This window comes from Ipomoea triloba, chromosome 4, assembly GCF_003576645.1.
Source record: "Ipomoea triloba cultivar NCNSP0323 chromosome 4, ASM357664v1".
Classification (NCBI taxonomy): domain Eukaryota; kingdom Viridiplantae; phylum Streptophyta; class Magnoliopsida; order Solanales; family Convolvulaceae; genus Ipomoea; species Ipomoea triloba.
In genome coordinates, this window is record NC_044919.1 from 15,054,639 (window position 1) to 15,080,185 (window position 25,547).

The window sequence follows — 25,547 nt, forward strand, 5'->3', positions numbered from 1 at the left end:
TTGATCAAAATTCTTTGCAAATGAATTCAACATAAGCAGTGGGCATTTTGTGACCAAAAGAGCCAATTGACCATTCCAAAATAGCTTAGTTTGTTACAAAAGAACATTGTCATATACCGTGGTTGTGCTAACAACATAAATTAGTTTTTTTTACAAAAAAAAGAACACAACTTCATTACCTCACAGCCACTAAGTGTCTAGCACAATTTGGGCAAAAAAGAACTACAACTTTAACACAATTTGGGCAGAAAAACAGACCATAACCCTAAGTGTCTAACACTACCCAAAACAGCTTACCAAAAAAAAAAAAAAAAACCATAACCATAATCTTCACAGCCACTACTGAATGTCAATGGGATCATCTTGTGTATTATTGAATTTTGATTGAACTGAGCGACGGGTCATATATTTTCGACTAGTGGGCCTTCCCTTGGCTTTCTTACTCTCCAATGCCTTGTGGACTTGTTCTTGACTATCATCTTCCTCTCCAACTGGTGGTGGCTGACTTGTAAGTTGTATTTCCTCAGCTTGTGTTTGTGTTGGAAGAAATTGAGAGACCACATAATCAATATCAATGTCTGCTAACCAAGTATCATCATCTTCTTCTAGCAGTGTTGCATTTCCTTGGACTGCTAGCAGTGTACCAGCTTGGACTGCTGGCAGTGTACTTTCTTGGACTGATGGCAGTGTAACATCATGAAGTTTCTTAGGTTTTACCCACACTCTTTTCTTTGGATTAGCCTATAACAAAATGAAACAAACACATAAGGGCAGGATCACCAATGCAAAAATAATGAAATAAATTAATAGCGTTACCAATTTCTCCTTAACAGCAGGATCATTAGAGCATTTCCTTTTATTGTGGCCTTCTTTCTTGCATTTTGTGCAATGCATTTTGACATGGGTCCTTTTTCAAATGGATACCATCTTTGGAAAGCTCATTACCACCTTTCTTTTTCCCAGCTTTGGAATCACCCTCATCAACTCCCTTCCTTCTTGACTTTTTGGGTCTTCTTGGTTTGACGGTGTATAGTGGTGGTAGAAGAGCCTCTCTATCTGTTTCAGGCCACTCACTAGGTCCTGCCATGGGCTTAATGTTACCTCTATAGGATTTCAAGTATGTTGTTGTGAAGTAAGAATGGTGAACATAGTCATGGACTAGACCCCTACCATGTTTCATCCAAATTGAACTTATTGCATCTCTATAAGGAATACCAGTCAAGTCCCAAGCTCTACAAGTGCAACTCATTCTACCCAAGTCTACTTCATGTTGCTCAAACAAAGTATGGATTACCCCACGTGGTTCAAACAAGTTATCATCACTTTGGATCCCAGTATAACCCTCAGCTAATTGTTCATTCACAGCTATTTTCTTAATTATCCTTGGACATATAGGATCAACCCATTTCAGTGCTGCTTTCCTACTTTGATATAGCCTATGCATGATTTTCTTCCTCAAACTTTCAAGACAACTAATTAGGGGATGCTCTCTAGCATCTAAAATAACATAATTATAACACTCACAGGAATTGTTAACTAAAATATCATAGTGTGCAGCTGTAGTAAAATGTGACCTGGACCACTCTAAAGGATGTTTGTCTAATAGCCACTCATATGCCTTGGCATCAATTGTCTTGAATTTTTGCATTGCTGCTCTGAATGTGTTCACTGTTGTGGCCCTAGCAGCTTCCCATAACCCATCTTTGATTGCCTTTCCAGTGAATCCTGCTTGTTTCATGTTGCCATGCAAATGTCTCACACAAAACCTGTGAGTAGCTGCTGGCAGAACACCCTCAAAAGCAAGCAATAACCCCTTCTGTTATCTGCATTACAAAATGTAAACATAAGCAATTCAGTGAGAAGTAAATGAAGAAGTTATGCAATTTAAAGTATAAACACATACCTGAAATAAAAGTCAATTGCACTTCATCTACAGGAGTGATATAAAGATCATTCTTAAGTTGCTCTAAAAACCAAGTCCATGATTGAGTTGTCTCCACTTTTATTACTGCATATGCTAGGGGGGAAACACTATCATTTACATCCACTCCAATGGCCAACAACAACTGCCCCCCCATGCAAACCCTTCAAATGACACCCATCTACCCCAATAATAGGCCTACAATACTTATAACCTTGCTTACATGCTTCCCAGCTCATGTAAAATCTTAGGAACCTTGGCGTTCCATCATAAAGTAGATCACCCAACTTCACAAGGCATGTGCTACCTAGATTAGTCCTCTGAATCTTCATGCAGTAACTCTACAGTTTATTAAAGCATTTCTCTTCCTCACCATAAATGGTTGACCTTGCTTTTTTCATTACCCTCCATGCTTACCTTCTTGAGATTTATATTCCGTCGGTAGTTGAAACCTTCTTTAAAAATTCAGAAGCTGTCCAGTTTGAATTTGATGCAACTTCATTTTGTCACCTCTTAGCAATTGTGCTGGAATTAGCTATGTAGTTGGTGTTATTCCAACAACATCCATCATGCTTGTCATTGATAGTAGTTATCCTCCAGTCTTTTTCAGCAGATTGTCTCCTAAGTGTAATTCTCCAAGGGCATCCTACTTCATTACACTCCACAATTACCCTTACCTTATCATTTTTAACATACAAAATTTCCTTCCCATTGTTCATTGCATAATTGTAAATTGCCTCTCTAATTCAGCTTTAGTCCCAAATGTTAACCCAAGGCAGAATGTAGGTTTTGGCATTTCAATCTTGGCTTTAAATTTTGGTAGCTCATACTGTTTTTCATCTTCAATATCACTATTCTTGTCACTGCCCTCATATAAAAAATTGATTTCAAAATTTCCACCATCTTCTACTGTCAACCCAGTTCCACCATCATCTAGCCCACCAAACTCGACATCTTGATCAACAAATTGCTCAAAGTCCATGTCATCTATATCAACCATACTATCATCAGAGTCACCTTCATCATCACACTCCCATTCACCATCAGTACCTGACTCATTTAAATTTTCCTCAGTCACATCTTCAGACTGCACAACCCAGATCTCAATTTCATGTTGCAACTCTATTTGTGATACTAAATCCCAAATTTCAATGTCTGAAACTAACTCTTTCAATCCATTTGATAGATTGCAAAACAACTTTAAACTATCTATTAGGTCATAACCCAATTCTTTAACTTTATCCTTAAGTGTGAACAATCCCCACTAATTCACATCCATGTTACTAAAACTACTAATCTGTCCTCCTACATAAGTTGTTGTCTCAGTTTTAATAATCCTTCCACCATGCCTTAAAGTCAGAGTAAAACCACCAGGCATATTCTCTGTAAACCAATTCAAAAGTAGGAAAATACAAGTCAAAGGCTAACAAGGCAGTCTTATAAAAGGCATGTTAAAACATGTTCTTTTCTGATTAAAAAAGCTTGGCATATAAGCACTGGTTTCTAAAAGGTTTCCTAACCCTAGACAAAGTGGTCCCTATACAAAGAAAACAAACAACATAACCCAACATAAATCTGTGGACCCCATTATAAAGCCAACCCATACACACTTACTGGACTTCATTTACTGCTTATGTGTTTTTTAAATCAAAATGGGACACTGTTATGTGCTTTGTAAATCAGAAAATGGCAGAAATATATGTTTTTCGCACCAGTACAATAGCAAATGAACTACATTAAAGAACATAGAAAAGGGAAACACATGGTCCCCCACCACAACATGGTCCCCAACAACGCAACAATCATTTTCTTTTAACGTAAGCGTAGCAAAAGCATTGTAAAAAAGTTTGTATAAAAACAACAGCAAAAGAACACACAAATGCCTTTTCTTTATACACAAACGCATCATTTGAAAATTAAAATATAAAATCGCTACTGTGTATTTCAAATACCTGTCGACTGCCCGCCTTGTGTAGAACCCATAGTTCAAAATCGATTATTCGTATAGCCTTCAATGAAAGTGGATGCCTACTTCATGCGTAACAAGACCCATCCATTTTGATTCCCAGATTATGTGCGAATTGTGAGGTTTGATGTTAGGACTCGTAGTTAGGGTTCTGGGTTCGTAGTTTAGGAAATGAATTTGGGAATTTCTGATTTCAAACATTATCTCAATTACTGATTGAAGGGAATATGGGAAAAGTCCAAAATATCCCTGGTTTTGACGTCTTAGACGGTCGCGACTAACGGAAGGACGGTAGCAGGTTACTTATCGCAACTCGGAGGATCACGAATAGTAATTATGGAAGTTAGGGACTATTGCTGGCGAAACCACTAAACTCGAGGGACCACAAATGGTATTTACTCTATAATTAAGTAATGAATAATGATATGCACACTGTAATATATATGACTATATCTTCTTCTCAAAACAATATATATATATATATATATATATATATATATATATATATATGGCCTTATTCATATGAGGACACCTTATTTTGAGGAGTATGAGTATTAATCTTAGCCATCCAATATAATGAAATAAATGGTAGAGATTAGAATTTGATTTGGTAGCTTTTCACGCATTATTAATATATAGAGGGTAAATAAGAGAATTTGGCTTAGGTAGTAATTAAGGTATTGTAAGCATATTGCACATAAACAGTACTAACCTCCAGCCATAGTTGACCTCAGGATTGCCTTGTTTGTTGTAGATGTTGTAGTAGTTTGCAGGGTGTCTCCCACTTACTCTCAGGTTCAATATAGATGGTGTATGAATGTCAGAGACAGTAACCCGAACAGTGGGGGACATGTTCCTTATATAGCCCATAGAACCATCAATATAGGCTTTGTAACGGTTTCCGTTACAACCGTTACATGGCATCACATAATGGCCTATTGAAGGCCATAACTTGCACCAATTATTTTTCCTTAATGGAAAAATGTTACATTCTCCCACTTGGTGCAAGTACAAACTCAAAGAAAACAACAAAAAAGAAAACATGAACTATAGAAACACGTCCTCTTAATATGAGTAGCATCTACTATAATCACAATGTAACTTGTTCTCTAAGCATTTCTCTTGTGGTGATAAAAAACTTAATGAATAAATCTTATGTTTATTCCAGGTCCAAAAATCTATTTTTCTCAACAAAATATGTGCACAATACAATAATGAGAAAATATCTGAATGCTTTAAGAATTTCATATAATAACTGAACCACAAAAGAAATGCAGGAAATGTTAAACTTAATGCAAGATCAGAAAGGAAAAATGTTGAAGAGCAGGGAAAAAGACCAATATAAAAGTACTAATTCTGAGATACTAGAAACTTTTTTTTGCACACAGGCAACCACCAGCATAATAGTCAAACCTCCACAAATATCAAAGAACAAAGAAAGTGGGAAGCGGTTGAAGGGTGCACGCAAAAAAGCTGCTGAAAAAATACAGAAAGACGGCCGCAAGGGTGCCACTTATGACCAGCAGCCAGCACGCCATGACAGTTGAAACTGTCCGCTGAAACCAAAGAAAAAAAAACAAGTGTGCGGTAAAGGGAAAGAGAAACAAAGTGATCTTACAATGTAATTCTATTATTTTTAGAAAAAATGACAATGGACTTAATAAATACAAGTACTTTGAGACATGAAAATAAAATACCCTTATTTTTCAATTTGTCATGATTTGTTGTTTCACTTTTCAAATTACAAGTACCTCTTCTGCACAGTGTGTGCCCTCTTTTGATATGTTGTGTGCTTTCTTATACCATTTGTGTGCTAGCCATGGTGGTGTAAAACGTGTGAATACTAGACTGGTAAGTATAACTGCCTTGAGTGGAGCAACACAAGCAGAGGGAGAATCAACACGAGGAACAACCTGCTACACCACACCAAACGGTTAAAGTAAGCCTAAAGTAGATAAAACAAGAAAGCTGCAAACTCCAAAAAAAAACAAAAAAAAAAAAAAGAAAAAAAAGAGGCTAAAGTGTCATCTAGCACCATGAACTATATTCAATTATTCATGCCGCACCCTGAACTTTCATATCATATATATCAAGCCACAAACCAACAAAAAAATTTCGCCTAGAACTTTTAGCAGGTTTCCCTATCTTCCTGCTGACATGGCGTCTGATGTGGCATTTCTCTTAACCTTATATTGTCCATGTAAGCATTTACATATTTCAAATTAAAAAAATAAAACAAAATTATTATATTAAAATAACAAAAATTTTCTTCTCTTTATTTTCATAATGTATACTTTTCAATTTTGCAATTCCAATGTTTCAATTTTTTTTTCAGAATTTATATTTTTTGACTAATTTTTTGTTTAGTATTTTTTCAATTTTCCAAATTTATAGAAATGCTTTTTTTTTTTGTTTGGTCTTCGGTTTTTGTTTTTGTTTTTTTTTTTAAATTTTTATTTTTAATATCTAAATGTTTTTATGGACAACATAAGGTTAAAAGAAATGCCACATCAGTTGGAAACTTGCGCCATGTCAGTAGGAAGACAAGGAAACCTGCTAAAAGTTCTAGGAGAATTTTTTTTTGGTTTGTGGCTCAATATATACGATATGAAAGTTTAGGGTGCGACATGAATAATTGGATATAGTTCATGGTGCTAGATGACACTTTAGCCTAAAAAAATAAAAAATAAAAAAGAAAAAACCTCGGCAGGTGTAACAAGCGCTTGATCTTCAACATTCTCACTTAGACCAACACCTGGAGGAGCAACCACACGCTCAGAATCCAGCACATGGTCTACGGATTTGCCATGCTTAAATAAAAATAAGACAGGAAAAAAATTAATAAAAGCAATATTGTGCGCACATTAATACTCGAGTAGGCACAAACATATCATATAACAAGCACAAAAGAAACACAAAAACATCAATAGCGAAAATCACAAACCCACCATCACGGCACCCACATCCACACCCTCCCCATGACCATGAGCCTCATCATCTTCAGAAGAGCCATCAATAAGAAGCAAACCAGACGGAACATCATTACTTAAACTACCACTAGGATGAGCCACACCCTGCTTAGAGTCCAAGACATGCTCCACAGTTTTGTCATGCTTATATTTTTTTAAAAAAAGTACGCATTAAAAAATTAGACAACACCGCTGCCATGCACACATAAATGCTAAAGATGGCACACACATATCATATACCAAGCACAAAATAAAAAGAATAACAATAACAGTGAAAAAGCAAAAGCACAGAATGGAAAAAACAAAAAATAAACAAAACTTACCCGCTCACTTCCAACATCACCACAACCATGGGCAGTATGTCATTCATTAATGCCCCTAGCAATATTAGACACATCAACCCACACATCCCCACCAAGATCTTGCGAAATGTCAAGGGTAAATGAAGGAACATCCCTCAAATTAGGCCTTTCCAATATACCACGCTCAACCTCAGCTAATGCATGGATGTTATCAGGGTTACTTTAAAACTTGTCATCATACTGCGTAAACGTCGGCTGCGATGGGTGTTCGTCAGTGGTAACAGGAATGGAAGAATGCGGCTTCAACCCCGTGAGTATTTGAGCAACATCTAAAAGCTACCGAAAGTTCACATCCCCATAAAAACGACATTAGCCTCATTTACCTAGCAAGCTCACTGGTTTTGTCAGCCAGTCGCTCAAGTAATGACTAAATGCAACAAAACAAACAACAAAATCGATTTACGTAAAAAAAAAAATGAATACGAAACTAAATAATAAATTAATACACGTACACTCAATGAAAATTACAAAACTATTACCTTTTGTTGACGAACAAGAGGAGAAGACAGCCCAGTCGAAACACCACGAGTTCCACCCAAATTATCACCACCCTGATCACAACGACTACGGTCATTGGTCACTGCAGCCGATGGAACAACAAAAGGAGCCTCAAGCTCCCCAATTCCAAACCCACCAAAACGAATCTCTGAGAACTCTCGAGCACGAAGCAACTCCGATGCCAACCCACGAAAAACAGGGATATCCTGAGGCACAGCATGCACCGCTGGTCGAACACGATCACAAACAACAACTACAATGTGACCCCATTCCCGGCGAAACAAAAAAAAACATATATTGTAAATAAAAAAAAGCATAACACCAACCCACAAAAAGAAACATAATTAAATAAAAAAAATAAACTCACAATCAAGAACATAATAGGACCCGTAAACCGTGGGTGCCCGCCTGCGCACCACAATGCATGGGTAGACACAAGCTCCTCGATCAGAAACCGACACCAATTCAAATGTGACACAGTAGAGACATCATCTAAATGGTGAAACACAATCTGATTGCAATATCCATTATTCATGCAGGAGATAAGCGAGGAAATCAACAATACCATGAAGTGCCGGTTAAACCACAACCCCCCGTCAAGATCCTCCTGAATAAAATTTGACACCTAAGCCGATGTTACATCATGACGACCCTTCCCAAAATCCACCCGCCACTTAGTTAACAACTTACTCTTCACGTATCTATCCCAACGTGTAATAACAACATCACCCCGTGGGAACCCAAGAATGGAGTACACATCATCCTCCCTAACCAGTAACACCTCCCCCTCACCCAACTGAACACACATCCTCTCAACTTCAAAATTCGCGAACAACCACTGACCCAAACGAACTGGCTAGTCCTTAATCTTCAGCTCAAGAATAGCACCAAAACCCAGATCAGTAATGTCCTTCTTCTGTTGCGCAGTAAGGTCTTCCAACGCCTTAACCAAAAGGGAAGGTGGCACCCTAACTCTTAGACCAGGAAACCTTTCCCGCTCGTCGGGCGTCAAAACAGTATCTGGGACATCCGTTTGGTGGATCCTGCCTGTTCCTTTCTAAGGAAGGATCAAGAGCTTTAACGAAATCATCATCATCAATGGGGGATCGGGACGAACACGCAACCACCTGTGCAACCCTAGCCTATTTTATTGCCACCAATAAACCGTGCACACATGAAATCCACCCATGAACACAACATAACACATATGCACACTATACAACGTATGGCATCTTTCCCCACCCTCGAAAGCATGTAAGGAAGTTAGTATATATACTTAGACACACATTTTTTACAACATTGGCACATAATTAAATGCCACCTGGTACACAACAATCTGACCCGTGAACTCACTCTATGGGTTTGCCCAATTAAACCTACGATTAATTTTCTACACTGTGATTTGATTCACCTCCAAAATCTATCAAACTATAATTTTTTTCGTGTGCCCTCACCAAGTAGGGACACCATAACACACACATCCAATTTAAGAATCTCTTAACTCAAGAAATTAATACCAAAAAAAAATTAATTACCAAAAATTTAAAACCCTTACGATCCTAGCATTTTAATAAAAAAAAAAAAAACAATATGATTAATTTCCCCCTAAACAATACCAGGCACATAACCATCAACAATGTGCGCACAATAAACACACCCGCCCACCCAACATAAACACATCCACTTTATCAAACTCAAATAATTGACCAAATAAATAAAGGAAAAAAAAAGCATTAGCACAACATTCTTAAATAAATACAACATTTAAGCATGACAAACAGTCTTTCTCAAAAATTCTGAACACAACATTGTTAAATAAAAACAACATTAAATCATAAAAAACAATCCTAACATTCTGAACACGACATTATTAAATAAAAACAACATTTAAGCATGATAAATAGTCTTAGCATTCTAAACACATTAAAAAACAAAATTAAAACCAAATGGCCAAACAGATTAAAAACACACTAACAACACTAAAAACTCAGTATTACAAACACAATTATATCCTCAAAAATTAAAATCTCATGCTAATTATTTAAAAAAATGTTGAGTACCCTAATTAGGGTTGCTATTAACATTCAGATCAGAATATGCACAGTATACCACGAATTGAATTTCCGCCCACCACCAAAAGCATATATACTCAGGTACACAATTTTCCCAACATTGACACACAATTGGTACCCCCTTGACACACAATATTTTGAAGAAATAACTCTACCAAGGTCCACAATTTTCAACTTTAAATTTAAAAAAAAAAAAAAAAAAAAACCTCTACCAAAAACTGTAAACAATAAAAAATTTAACAACAAACAATGCAAATAAACCAAAAGATAAAAAAAAACACATTATATATATATATATATATATATATATTTGCGAAAATAACATATTTCTAGTCTAAACCCATTCCCAAACCCAACAAACCTCACTACCCGGCGGCAAATATCCAAAAACCCTACCGGAAAAAACAAACTCTGACCCACAAATACGAAAAGAAAAAAAAAAAAAAACGACGGCGTCACCACACCCACCACTGCCAACCCTAGTACTGTCAAAGCAGGCCAGCCCGCCCCACCGCGGGCCTAATTTTTAGCGGGCCGGCCCGTTAGGCCCGCAGGCTAGGAATCATGCAACCCTAACAGTCTAACACGCCCCACGCGGGCTTTTTTTTTTTTTTTTTTTCAATGTTCAAAAAATAACTAAATTTTAGAAATACTAACATTACGAATTTACAATCCAAATTTTAAAAATTAAACCTAACAAAAATTAATATTAATTCAAAAATTTTTTTTTAAAAAAAAGTAAAGTCTACAATTTATATATTTTATGTTAAAGACTTACATTACTTTTAATTATTAATATATATATATATATATATATATATATATAAAAATTACACAGCAAGGCAGTACGCTGCCTTGCTGTGTAACATATATAATTTTCTTTTTTTTATTTTATAGGGCGGGCCCGCGGCCTGCGCGGGCTGCGGGCCTTAGCGTGCTAAGCACGTTATTGCGGGCCTATTTTTCTATAACCCTAACCCGCCCCATTGCGGGGCGGGTGCTAGCCAGCCCGCGGGTTTCGACCCATTTTGACAGTACTAGCCAACCCTACAACCACCCGGAAACCCCAACTGCGAGCCATGCATAACGAAACCACAATAACCAGATGACAAAAACAACAGCAAGGAAGGAAGACAATAACGGCACCTACATCCCCATCCAAAACCACCCGGAAACCCCAACTGTGAGCCATGCATAACGGCACCCACATCCACACTCAAAACATATAAGAAAGAAATTAAAAAAAAAAAAAAAAAACGAAACACAAAACAGAAAACCGTACCTCTACTCGCAGCCGGCATCTCTTGACCAGACCGCTGATCCCGCTAATGGTCACCACCAACGTCCGCCATCGCTGCAACTTACGTCTACAAAAAACAAGACCACCTGCGGCACCTTCTGCTCCCTCTCTCCACCGCCGGCAACTACGATAGCATCAAGAAACGAAAGGGTTGTGGTTGGTTCGAAAACTGCAAAAGGAATGTCTAGGGAGTCAATAGACACGAGAATTCAGCTACCATGATTAAAACTATCACCACAAAGACAAAAATAACCACAATCCTAATAATAACTTAAAAGATGATAACGCATCCCTAAAAATAAAATTACAAATAAGAAAAATTTATACAATTCAAAATTCCAAACTAACGCAAACCATTAGTCCTCATAATCCTTCACTTGAATACACTTCTATATATATATATATATATATATATATAGGTTTCCGTGTGATTGGCTTTCTCAGGTGCGATTATGCGGTTGCTTTAGGTCCGTGAAACTTAAGATGTGCCATTTTAAAACTTTAGGTGTGTGATTTGTGTTCTTAAGGTGCGTCCAACTGCACGGGAAGCTATACCCGCACCTGAACCTTTCTATATATATATATGTGTGTGTATAGATATATATGTGTGTATATATATATGTATGTATATATTAATTTTTTAAAATTAAAATCTTAGTTTTTAAAATTAAAATTGCACTAATATATAATTTTGATTAAGAATTGACTGGGGACGGGGATTCTCCGTCCCTGCATAATGTTCCGCGGAGATGAGGACTATTTTCATTTCCATGACGAGACCGGGTCGGGATTTTGGGGGACGAGGAATATGCTCTCCTCCCAGCCTCGTTGCTATCCCTAGACTAGACATTACCAAATGGCTATAAATCTGTGTGTTCCGCCTGGATTTTTACCCAGGACTACACTGAAAAAGCTCAGAGAAATATGAATTAGCTATGAGAATTTGTTAAAACCAACTCTGTAAGCCGCCATGGCTCTCATGAGATTTTGATTCCAATCTGTTAACTTTATTTCTTAGCGTGTTATTCATCCAGCTGAAAAGTTAAGCCGTTAACAATGCACTACGGACAGGTAAAGGGTAATACAATTAATACTCAGAGTGCACCAATCAATTCGGAGGGCTTGGCATGAATGGATTCATTCCCAAACGACCCATTCTCCAACACCCAATTTTCTATCATGGCTTGAGAATTCAGTGACTGATCAGTAGGGACCAAATGCCCAGCACCCAACACCACAACATGGCTCAAATTCCCCCACTTCTGCACATATCCTGCTAGCTCCTCATTCACCCTCCAAATCTTTCTCTCCGCTACCAAAAACTCTCTAAGCCCCTCCCACTCCATCGTCTTGATCCACGCCTCGGTTGACACCACACCATCTCTCAAGTCACACTGCCCCTGATACAACAACACCTTAGTGTTTTTCACCAAAAACTCCACCATATACCTGTCAAATAATTGAGATGTATAAAGTTGCAGAACAGAGGTAGGTGTATTGAGATTGATGTTGTAACAACCCTAATAACAGACACGGGACAAAAAATTAAAAAAAGAACGAAGGAATATATATATATATATATATTGCTGATGATTATGTTTTTTTTGTCTTGTTCATTACAAAGATTATCCTAAGCCCTTACTATAAGTGTGAAAGACTAGAAAGTAGTATCAAACAATAAATTAGAATCCCTATAAAATAGGATCTTTGACTAAGGTAAACAGAATTAATCAGCAGTAAACAATAATTAATTAATAATAATATAAAAATTACATTTTTTGTCCTCCAATTATACACGTATTACACACTTACACTTAATTATATACGTGATCAGTTTTAACCCCTAAGTTATGCGGGGGAGTATCAATTTTAATCTTTCAAAAACTAAATTAACCACTTTATTAAGTGACAATTTAGTAGTAGAAATTATTATTGAAAGACAAAAATCATCATTTAATGCATAATTTAGAGGCTAAAATGACTAAGGATCTGTTTGGTAAATAATCAACCTATCGGTTAATTTTGGCTTATTTGACCACTATTAGTTGGTAAATAATAAGTTTTTTGTAACTCCAAAATGCTAAAATTCAAAAGGCTACCCAAAGCAACCTTTTCAATTAGCTTTTTGAGAAAAGAAATTATACCAAACAGCTATCAGCTAATAGCTAATTTATCAACAAACAACTTTCTACAATCAGCTAATGTTACCAACAAATCATAACACCTAACCCAAACAGCCAACCCAATCAGTTAACAGCCATTTACCAAACAGGGCCTAAGTTTGTAGTAAAATGATGAATGACTAAAAATACAATTTTTCTGGAATAATAAATCAGAATTATGTCAGTGCAAGAATACCTCACGCTCTTCATCACGTCCGAGTGGAGAGCCTGGTCGACCAAATCGCTGCAAGTCTCGAAACTAATGTTTTCCTTAGCTTTCAATAGCCTCTTGATCTCCACGCTGCTCAGTAATTTAGCCACCAACTCATCTTCGTAGGGCGTTTGCCGTCTAAAATCGTACAAAGTTGCTAGTCCGGTCATGTTTTGCAACGCCCTCAAGATCGCTGTCCGAGCGCTCACGGCCGCGCTCCAATTCCCCCTCTCGGTTAGCCCAACCGCCACCTCTTGGAGCTTCTCCAATTGGGTCTTTTGGTTGTCATTGATCAACCCCAGATTATAGGCGTTAATGGCGTGAGTAGCCACTTGAGCCACCGGGTGAGTCAACCCGTTCCCAATGGCAACACCGGCCAAATTCACCCTGCTCGACGGCGCCAAATAAGCGTTCTTCTTCAGGGTATAATACCCAATTGCCGGCACATATTTCCCGGCATAACTCTCGCCGGTGATGTAAATTGGGCGCGCCTTGAACGAAGCATCGGACGCTATGAACTTCTTAATCGCGATGAAAAGATGCTTCGCAACATCGAGTTCGTTCCTCGGGATTTCTTCGGGAGTCGAGGCGATGCTAAACCCAGCTCCAATGGGGTTATCCAGAAAAAGAAGCCCAAATATGCGATTCCAAGACCCAGGGTTGGGATCTAAGGAAATCTGTTCTGAGTTTTTCCCCTTAGAAGAAGAAGAAGAGACTCGCCAAGGGCCCAGCTCGTAGAAGTTGCCGAGCATGGAGGAGCAGCCGGGGCCGCCTTGAAGCCAGATCAGAATCGGAGTCTTGGAGAGAGGAAAAATGGGTTTCTGGGCTTCGTAATAAGTGTAGAAAATGGCGGAGCCGGTAGAAGAGTTCACCGTAAGGTAGCCGGACTTGGTGGGAAGGGCTTCTTGAGGGAAGGGAGTGGGTGAATCGGCGAATGATTTGCAAGACAAGTATTCAAAAACAGAGAAGAAAAGGAGGTTGAAAAAGAGTGTATGGATAAGGGATTTGGATGCCATTGATGGATGCGAGCGGAGAAGGAAATAGGAAGCAGAGCAGTTGGCACTAGACCACTAGTGGCAACTAAAATTCATAGTTGACTTCAAAGGTGTATACATAGTACAAGAAGACTGACAATTGAAGATACAAAATAATTGCTGATAGAACCGAGGTTTGCCGTGCAGACACGATTCCTATCCATCCAAAATACCAATCAGAAAAAGTTAATTTCCAGATGAGTTAATATACTTAGGCGGTTAGCGAACAGAGCTTTCGACACGACAAACTACTCGTGTTTGAGCTCGGTAACCGTTCGATTATATTCGTTTATTAAGGTAAACGAACATTAACAAACAAAATTTAGAGCTCGGTTAATAAACGAACAGAGTCTGAACAGTGGCAGGCTCGTTTGCTAAGTGTTCGCGAACAAACTCGTTTGTGTTCGTTTAGTAGTGTTCACGGACAAGCTCGTTTGTGTTCATTTAGTAATGTTCGCGAACAAACTCGTTTAGTGTTCGTTTAATAATATTCGCGAACACACACACACACACACACACATATATATATATATATATATATATTTGTGAACATAGATTATTTCTTGTTCCCGAACAAATTGTGTTCATGAACATGTGCAAGTGTTTGGTTAGTAAGTGTTCACGAACGTGTTCATGAACGTAAATAGACATGTTTGTGAACGTGTTTGTTAACGTTTGCGGACATGTTCGTGAACGTGTTCGTTAACGTTAACAAACACGTTCATGAACATGTTTGCGAACGTTAACGAACACTAACGAACGCTTAACAAACGAACACGAACAGGATTTTAAAAAACCTTAACAAACGAACACGAACACGAATACTCCAAAATCCTTAACAAACGAACACGAACAACCTCCGTTCGTTTATGTTCGATTCGTTAACAGCCCTAAATATACTTAGACTATGATGATTTTTCTCAATTCCCTTTAAATAAAGGGATAATTTGGTAATTGCAATATTTCACCTCTCTTTTTTTTTTTTTTTTTGGGGGGGGAGGGGAAAACTGGTACAATCACTAGCTAGTACTAACGAAAGCCATTCTAGCACGGCTGTTCTCCATAAAAGCGCAAACATCATTCAGTATTTCAATGAACTCAATCCAATCGCAATTCTTCGTAGGAGCGATTTTGGCAAGTCAATCAGCTACCTCAGCTCATTGTAATCTCGATTGATCTGACAAAAAGCACCCACTGTTTAGAGCTCTACTCTTTACATATGTCCACCAATGTAGCACAGGGCCCTAAGGTTTGGGCCCTCTTATAATCTAATCAATCGCTTGTTTTGAGTCACTAAGGCAAATTATTGTGTGGACCATGGTCCACACAGCTATGTGGACCATAATCAAATGTACATTTTTAATGTACTAAATGTAAATTATTTTTGTACTGAATGTACATTATTTTTATACTAATAAAATAATGTACATTTAGTACACAAATAATGTACATCCCCTGAATATAATGTACATTATTTTTATACTGAATGTACATTATTTTTATATTGAATGTGCATTATCTAATAGTATGGTCCACACAGCTGTGCCACACATGATTGAGTCACTAAGCACGTGAAGCTTCTTAATTCCCATGTTCCAAGCCCAAGTCAATCCAATGTAAATTGCCCAGAGTTCTCCTTTTGTTGCATTGTTAGTTTTTGTCATACAGCTAAATCCTCGAATTCACTCTCCCTTCGGGCTTCGTAGAACTCTTTCGCAGCCAGTGGGCATATGGGGAAGTGTGAATGAGGCGTCCACATGGATCGTAGTCCAACCTTCCTGAGTTTGGATCAGATCACTAAGTTTCCTTTGGTGCTGTCTAGCTGCGGTTGTACTGGTGAAGGCTCTTCTAGTCTCATCGATTGTCTCTCGTAGCCGATCGATTTTGTTTTTGGTATCCCAGTCTTCCTCGTTAAACACCTTGCATCTCCACTTCCATATCTACCATGCTATAAGAGCGAAGGTTTCGCCCCACTTTCCGTGGGCGTTACTGTGCAAGTTCAGGGTCATACCTAGACAGTTTGACACCCCTCCGATCCATCTCTTTTGTCTTGCTAGTTCTTTTATCATCTAGCTTAATTTTTCAATACAAAGCACAAAGCAGGTAAGGTGAGATCAGGTCACCTTGTCAGAGACCTCTCGTAGGCTTGAACCAATCTAACCGATTTCCTTTCCAAAGAATTCCAAGCTTAGAAGTTTCCACACATTCCATGATGATGTTGGTCCAGTGTTCGTTGATTCCCACCTCCTTTATGGTTTGTTGGATGAAGTTCCAAGGAAGTCTATCATATACCTTCTCCAGATCAATTTTGATTACCATGACTTTTTGACCACTTCTTCTTGTTCTGATCCTATGGAGAAGTTCTTGGTAGGCAATAATGTTATCGACAATTTGGCATCTTGGCACGAAATTGCTTTGCTCTTCCCCCACAACTCCTTCAAAAGGTCTTTCTGTCTATTGGTAAGGACCTTTGTAATGACTTTGTATTTGACATTACAAAGGCTGATGGGTCTAAACTGATTGATTGTCCCCGATCTCGTGAGTTTAGGAACAAGTGAGATTAGAGTATCGTTCCAATCTTTGTGCTTGTGAGCAGTAATAAAGAACTCATAGACCATCTTATAAAGATATTTACCAACTTGGGTCCATGCTTTTTGATAGAACCCAGCATGAAATTAAACCCATCCAGCCCAGGGGCTTTATATGGTGGCATGTCAAAGAGTGCATTCTTCACCTCTTCAGTCGTGACTTCCCTGTAGAATGAATTGAGAATATCATTATTAATCTTAGGAAGAGGTTATGGACATACCTTTGGTCTAGGGATAGCAATTCAACCCGCCCCCGACGGGGAAAACCGATCCCCGCCCCGACGGGGGCGGGTTCGGGGAATTAATTCGGGGAACGGGGGCGGGGATGGGGAGGAATTCCTAATCCCCGCCGGGGACGGGGACGGGGAAGGTATCCCCCGCCCCGACCCTGACCCCGATCCCCGATCCCCGCCCCTTCCCCGATTCCCCGTATATTATATATATATATATATATATATATACGAATTATATATTCAAACTAGTTCTTTGTTTAGGACTTTAGTTGCCTAGTTCTTTCACTTCTTTGTTTATAAATTTCCCTAATATTTGTCAGCTAGTTTATGGTAAATGTTACGTATTATACTATTTGGCAGACCACCTTCATGAATCATGATATATATAGATTTCAAAGGCTTAATTAAATGTTATTATGATTATCAATTTTGCATATTTACTTAATAAAATGTAGGTTTATTACATAGTTTGCAGATTTACTTAGTTTGCAGATTACATAGTTCAGTTTGCAGATTTACTTAGTTTTGATTTTTTTAAAGTGAAATAACTTAATAAAATGTAGGTTGTTATGAATTATAAATTGAATAAGGAATAAAAATAATCAGTGACTATTATTAGTTTATTTATTACACTCCAAAATATCCTGGAAAACTAGAAAGAATTTATTTGTTGGACATGAATAACATGATGAGAAATAAGCACTGGAAAATTGAAAATGATGAGAAATAAGCACTGGAAAATTGAAAATAAACTAGCAGTGGAAAATTGGAAATAAACTAGTAGTGGAAATAAAGTAATAAACTAGTAGAAATACCTTTAATTGTTTATATTGAAATAAACTAGTAGAAATACCTTGTATTTGATGTCTATATGTTATCATTTAATAAATATTTAAACATTTACAGTAAACTAATTCTCTTTTACGATAACAATATAATTTTTTCATAATATTAGTTTCTTGGTTAAATTGATATAATTCAAAAAAAATTCCCGCGGAATTCCCCGTCCCCGAAAGATCCCCGCAGGGACTGGGATGGGGAATGGGAATAATTCCCCATCCCCGCCTGGGAACGGGGCGGGGACGAAAAATGGGGAAAGATTTCGGGGACGGGGACCCCATTCCCCGCCACGTTGACATTCCTACTTTGGTCGTAGCTATCCTTCTTTGTAAATAAGCTTAAGAAATGGGACTGGATTATATTCGCCATTTCATCCTCGTCAGCAATCCCTGTTTCTCAGGCCCATAATTTTAGTGCTAGCTTGCCTAATTTTGGTGATAGCATGGTAGTACTTTGTATTCCGATTGTCCGAAGCTATCCAATCGTCCCGAGATCTTTGGAACCAAGCCAGCTCCTCCAGGTACAGAATTTCATCAAAATCTTTTTTCAACTTTTTCTCTAGTTTAATCAAACCCCCATTCCTTTTGTGATCAAGTTTACGCTGGATTCCATCTAACCTGGCAAGCGTTCTCCTTTTTCTTTTTTCCAAATCACCTATAGCACTTTTGATCCATTTACATAGGGTCTCTCTGGTTCTATCCAACTTGGCATCGAAAGAATCTGTGTGGTTATTGTTCCACACTTTGTTATTCAAGGGATCGAAATCTTTGTGAGCAGCCCATATCACCTGGAATTGGAATCTTCTGGCATTGGTTATTTTCTTTGTTCCCTCCAAGTTCAGTATAAGAGGATTATGATTAGAAGTAGAGCTGGGGAGGTGTGTTACCACTAAATTAGAGAAGTAATCAAGCCATTGTTCACAACGATCCAATCTTGCCGCCTTTTCCAAGTAAAGCATGGTCCATTAAATCCAAGATCAACCAACCCTTCTTCGTTAATCCATCTATTGAAATCTTTGCTACGTTTATCATTGAAAGAATTAGGGCAGCTGACTTCTTCGCTATTCATAACCGCGTTAAGATCCCCCATCGCAATCCAACGGGTCGTAATGTTACACTCTACACTGTTAAGAGCATTCCAAAGTTTGCGTCTTAGCGCGAGATTTGGGCCGCCATAAACCAGTGCAATATTCCACTTAGTTTTATCCGTGTTCGTGAGGTACTAGCTCCATGCCCAGATTCGTTTTGATGATTTGCGATTGCATGTTTATTCCCAACTGCACCACGGTGCACATAGCAATGTGCACCACGTACGTAAAACGACGTCGTTTCGGTGTTAGTAGACGCGGACGCGAATGACTCAGGGAATTCATTATCATACACATAATCATTATCTATAATACACAGAACGTTTGCCTAGAATACACAGAATGTTTGCCCAGAATACACAGAATATTGACACAAAATACACAGATGTTAGTGGACGCGAATGACTCCAGGGAATTCATTATCTATAATACACATAATCATTATATAGAATACACAGAACATTTGCCTAGAATACACAGAATGTTTGCCCATAATACACAGAATATTGATGCAAAATACACAGAACTCATCCTCCTAACATTCGAATGAACAAACACATCACAATTTGTGTTATAACATGAATACACATAATAGTTACACAAAATACACAGAAATCATCCTCCTAAACATTCGAATGCACAAACACATCATAACATGTGTTACTAACATGAAATCACAACATGTGTTACTAACATGAATACACATAATGATTGCCTATAATACACAGAACAGTTGCCTAGAATACACAGAATGATTGCCTGGAATACACAGAATATTAACATAAATACAGAGACCGGCCGAAACGGAAAACGTGATTTCCAAAAAAAACGAACGATTAGTTTACAATGCTCAAAACGACGTCGTTTAGATACGTGGTGCATATTGCTATGTGCACCGTGGTGCACAATATAATTTGCCTTTATTCCCACTTGTAGCTTGTTTCTCATTTTGGATTTGCTTTTCAGACACTTGGACTTAAGATCCCTTTCCTTTTCCTTTGAGATTCTGTTTTCTTGCAACCTCATTGTCTCTCGAATTTCCTTCTTCACTCACGTTCCCAGTTTCTATGCGTAATTCCATATTATCCTCATTAGCATTGTCTATAAGAATCTCGAACCTTGAACCTGATGTGTCCCCTTGGTTAGTTCCTCTAGAATTACCAGATTGAATTCCTTGATTGCCTTGAGTTTTCAAGAGGAAGTTCAAATCAAAGTATTCAAGAGGGAGGTCATGGAATCTTACCCATACAAGCACCCCTTTCGTTTTCTAAGTTTTTGGATCAAAGTTTGGCCTCCAATCTTGAACAATCAGGTAATGATCCATAAGATAGTTTATAATCAGGTAACAATCACGTCTGCCCATTCACCTTTTCTTTATAAGATAGTTTGCTTCCCTGATACGCTCCTATAGAGCACTTTTTCTCTCTTCGCCTCTTCTAATTCAACTTTTCACCTCTTTCATTTACTACTTGCAAAGAAACACCTAAATCCCTGAGTTTGATACCCTGTAGTAGTATTATCTATCAATAAACAAATGAAAATAATTTATATCCCTCACAAATATGTCAATTTATCAATGCCACCTCTAAATTATTAATGGTGTAAATGTTACCTCTCAGATTTTAAAACGTGATATATATGGCCCGTCCCCTAATAGGAAGGACTAACATTGTTGTCGGAATAAAAACAAGCGAAAAAAGATAAAAACAAGTCAAAAAAGAAAAAGTGAGGAAAAAATGTGGTATTCAAACAAAGAAAATGGCAAGTAATAACATTTACATCACTAATAATTCAAGAGCAAAACAATATATGTCACGCTTTAAAAATTGAGGGACAACAATTACACCAATAATTCATGAATGACATTGATAATTGGCATATTTGTGAAGGATATAAATTAGAATTTTCCCATTAATAAATGTTTCAGATTACAGAGTTTTTCGATGCAACAATTGCTAAGAGGTGCAGATGTAAAACATGTTACTAATTGGATGATGGGTGACATAGCTGCATATTTGAGCAAGGAAAAGTTATCCATCAATGAGATTAAACTTAATCCTCAAGAACTCAGTGAGCTCATTTCTGCAATCAAAGAGGGGACTATCAGTAGAAAGATTGGGAAAGAGGTACATATATAGTTGGCATGTTTGTGAATGTTCTAGCATTCTCTAACTTGCCTTAATCTTATTAATCTTGAGATTTTTTATTTTTATTTTTTGTTGATAGCCATAGCCATAGCCATCTACTTCTACTTGTCCTTATATCACACAGTATAATTGGAATACTTTGAATATAATAATGAATGCATATTTCTGGATGCTGCTTAAGAAAAATGGGCAGACTATTTATTTATTTAAACGAGTTTTTTTTCACTTTTGATCATTTGACTTTATATGTCCTATCAAATTGAATTCATGACTTTTATTTCAGACATAATACAGACATAATACGTGCTTAACTTCAAGTTTTTTTGGAGAAAAGTGTCAAATTGGCCCCCTAAGGCGGATGGATAGTGCAATTAGGCCCCCTAACTGAAAAAAGTTCCATTCAAGCTCCTAAACCGGCAAAAAAGTGCAATTGAGTCCTAAATGATTTGTTTATCAGGTCAAATTCAGTTAGGGGGCCAAATTGCACTATCCACCCAGCTTACGGGGCTAATTTGACACTTTTTTCATTTTTTATTTTATTTTTCAAAACAATTATTTTTATTTATTTAAGTTAAAAATATTAGTTATTATAAATAAAAAAAATTAAAAATAAAATTAAAAAACAACCACCAACCGTTTAATTAATTTGTAGAATTCGTCCCCAAGTCTTGGCCATACGCATTTTTTGTTCCTAAATTATAACTGATGTTGCACTTTTTGTCCCTTTATTAATAAAACATTAGGGATGAAATTTACAATTTTAGTATAACTCACGGACGAAAAGTGAACATGACCAGCACTCTTGGACGAATTGTATGTTTGCATTGCATTTTTCGTTCTTTTGTGCTCACTTCTCCTTTAGAGACGAAAAGTGTAATTTTTTATTTTTTGTTTTTTTTTTTAAAATTATTTAAAATAATTATTTTAAAATTATTTAAAATAATTTTACAAAACTTTTTTAATAATATAAAAACAATTATTTAAATAATGTTTTTGAAAAAAAAAACAAAGAAAAAAAAATCGGCAATCCCCAGTTGGGATTGCCGACTTTTGTTTTGTTTTGTTTTTGTTTTTTTTTTTTGGTTTTTTATAAAAAAATATTTAAAAATTATTAAAATTAAATAATTTATAGAATACAAATTAATTTGACATTATGACCAAATGTGATACAAATTACAAAGTTTTGCACTTAATTTTAGTTTAAGGAGTAGTAACATGATAAACAAGTCATTTAGGACTCAATTGCATTTTTTTGCCGGTTTAGGGGGTTTGAATGAAGTGTTTTTCAGTTAGGGGGCCTAATTGTACTATCCACCCCATTTAAGGGGCCAATTTGACACTTTTCCTTTTTTTTTTTTTTTTTTTTTTTTTTTTTTCAAATTTGGTCCCTCTCACCAAGAACCCGGCCAACCCCATCGGAAATATACACAACCCAGCTTATTTTAAAGGGTAAATAGTCATTTCTCTCAAATGTAAATTAATTAAAGGTAAGAAATATTTCATTGGTTCCTTCATTCTCCTCTGTACGTCTCCTCTATTTGAAGAAGGTGTGCGAAGAAGGAAAACCCTAGCCACTTGAGAGAGATAGATAGAAGATAAAAAAAGAAGAAGATGAATGCTGATTCTTCAATATCTAACTCGACAGGTATGTACTATGAATATGGTGAATGGCTTCCTGTAATACATTGTCGTTGTGGGTATCAAATGAAGTTGCATCCTTCCTGACCAAATGAAAATCCTGGGAGAAGGTTTTGACAATGTCCAATGGTTAGGCGTTGCTCAATTGAATGGTTCGACCCTCCCATGTGTAAGAGATCGAAGAAAATAATCCCAGGTTTGCTAAGGAAGATAAGTAAACATGAAAAAGAGATTCGGAAGTTGCAGGAGAATGTGAAAGCTAAGGAGAAAATGAAAGTTAAATTAGTTCGTGCTGAGCCAAATACAATAAAAGAGTACTGTAGTTGTAGTCTTTGCAGGTAATGTTGTAATCCTACTTATTTTTAACTTTGACAATAATGTAGTGGATCTGAATCAGTTAATGTAATATGTAGGGAATTTTGGATTGATTAATATGTCTTTTTTGAATTCAAGGTATTTGTGATGAAGTTTAGTGTTCTAAGTAGTAGGTGTACGTAGTGAGGCTTAGTGATCCAGTGTAGTGTAAATGGAATTGAAGTTTGCAGTTTAGTGTGGAAAGCAATGTAATTGTGATTGACTTCATATGGTTTTCACTTGAATTCATTAGTACTTTAGTGTTTTATTCATTTGAACTTCACTAGTTTGAGCACACCTACTAATTTGTTATAATCCTAGTATTCTTCTAAGCAACACAAAACCAAAGCAATAAATAAGGAATGATACTACCAAATTTATGATTTCATTAATTTTTTTGGGGCAAAATACAAGTTGAAATAATCATAATCATATTCAATTGACATACTATCAAAATGAAATACCTAAATAATATTTTAATACTCATAATTATTTTCAATTGACATACTGTTTCAATTGATAACCAAAATCTAAGTTCCCAAAAAATCATATTCCCAAAAGTAGTTCCCATACATATAACTTCACAGCTAGTTGTTTAGTCAATGGTTAATGGATCATCACTGTTTCCAAAAATACAGATTTGAAACTCATGGCAGTCCTTGTTTGGTATTTTTTTCCCAATTGGTTTCTTCTATTATTTTGGTTTCTTGCCCTTGTCATTTGATGGTGGTCCTATAGTACTAACTGCGTGGTTGCCCTTGCCCTTGTTCTTACACTCTTTCTCTTCTTTGGTGGTAAATACAGATCTGTTAAATAAATTTAAATATATGTTTGTGTTAATTTTTAATGTGTTAAATACTTAAATATGTGTTTGGTTTAATTCTATACATGCAATGAGGTCCCAAATGAAAAATAAGTTTGAAAAATATTGGGGAAACCCTTAAAAAATGAACTGTTTGATATTCTTTGCCAATATATTAGACCCTAGAGATAAAGTTGAGTATATGCCTCACCAATTTACTCCATTTATGGTGAAGTTAAAGGCAAAGACTGTTTTGTTAAGGTCCAATCTACAACGGTTGAGTTGTTCAATGATTATGCACATATATACTCTGTGAGTGTAAGCAGTGAACCATCTAATGCCCATCCTTCTCAACCAATAAATGTACAAGCTACTACTGTTGGTAGGCCACAATCTAGGTTGAAAAGCGAACTGAGAAGGCATAGAATGGAGAGTGGTGGAAGTTTTAAATAGACTGAGCTGCAAATATATTTGAGTGAGAGTATTGTGGAAGATAAGGATGATTTTGATATCCTTAGATGGTGGAAGGTAAACAGTGAGAGATTGCCTATTCTCTCAAAGTGGCTAGGGATATTCTAGTAATACCATTATCAACTATGGCTTCTAAATCTACTTTTTCTACAAGTGGTAGAGTGCTAGATCCATTTAGGAGTTTCTTAACTTCTAAAATCGTGGAAGCCTTAATTTGTACATAGGATTGGTTGAGATTACCGAATCAACCAATACAAATTGAAGAAAATATTGATGACTGTGAAAGGCTTGAAAAAGGTAAACCTTTTTTTTGTTATTCCTTATTTCCTTAAGTCCTTATTCACTTTTAAGTTTTAAGCCTTATATGTTTTTTATTTGCAGAGTTTCCAAGTGGAGTTAGGAGTGCAGGTCCTGTTGGAACTAGTTCATCCCTTATAACCATTGTAGTAATGTTCATTCATTCTGCTCTGCATTATATATTAATTTATTATTCTTGTTTTCTATTATCTTCTGAATTCTGATAATCTGTTATGACATGAGTAATGAGTACATGACAAATGACAATGGCTTCATTGTCTTGGCAACAATTAACTTGTTACTGCCTTGAGTCCTTGGCCCCTTCAAGCTTTCACTCTGCTGCAGGTATAATAATATCAGTTCAGTATGCACTTATAGCAAATCTGGTCTGGTATTATCATTCTCCCTTCCTCATTTAATTTTCTTTGGCTATGATGATGCTTCCACCCTGGCCTAAATCAAATTTTGGGTTGGTATGTTATTCGAGTTTTCAAAACTTAAGAAGCAATTTGCCCCCAATCTTAACTTGGTCTGAAAATAAAGCAATTTGAGCCTATTTTTATTACTAAGCGAACTGTTAAATTATGACTTTTCA

The 25,547-nt window shown here is 36.8% G+C and overlaps 1 protein-coding gene and 1 long non-coding RNA gene across 2 annotated transcripts; one reads left to right on the forward strand and one right to left on the reverse strand.

Moving 5' to 3' along the window:
• Positions 1-12,073: 12,073 nt before the first annotated feature.
• Positions 12,074-14,584, reverse strand: LOC116017845 (serine carboxypeptidase-like 50). The gene is made up of 2 exons (XM_031258488.1): positions 13,447-14,584; positions 12,074-12,537 (listed from the first exon to the last, which is right to left on the reverse strand). Exons 1-2 carry the CDS (start codon positions 14,475-14,477, stop codon positions 12,183-12,185), a joined length of 1,386 nt encoding a protein of 461 aa, XP_031114348.1. The 5' UTR covers positions 14,478-14,584; the 3' UTR covers positions 12,074-12,182.
• Positions 14,585-22,928: 8,344 nt separating this feature from the next.
• LOC116017716 lies at positions 22,929-23,610 on the forward strand. The gene is made up of 2 exons (XR_004097953.1): positions 22,929-23,035; positions 23,139-23,610. It is a non-coding gene; the product is annotated as an uncharacterized LOC116017716 (long non-coding RNA).
• Positions 23,611-25,547: the final 1,937 nt, after the last annotated feature.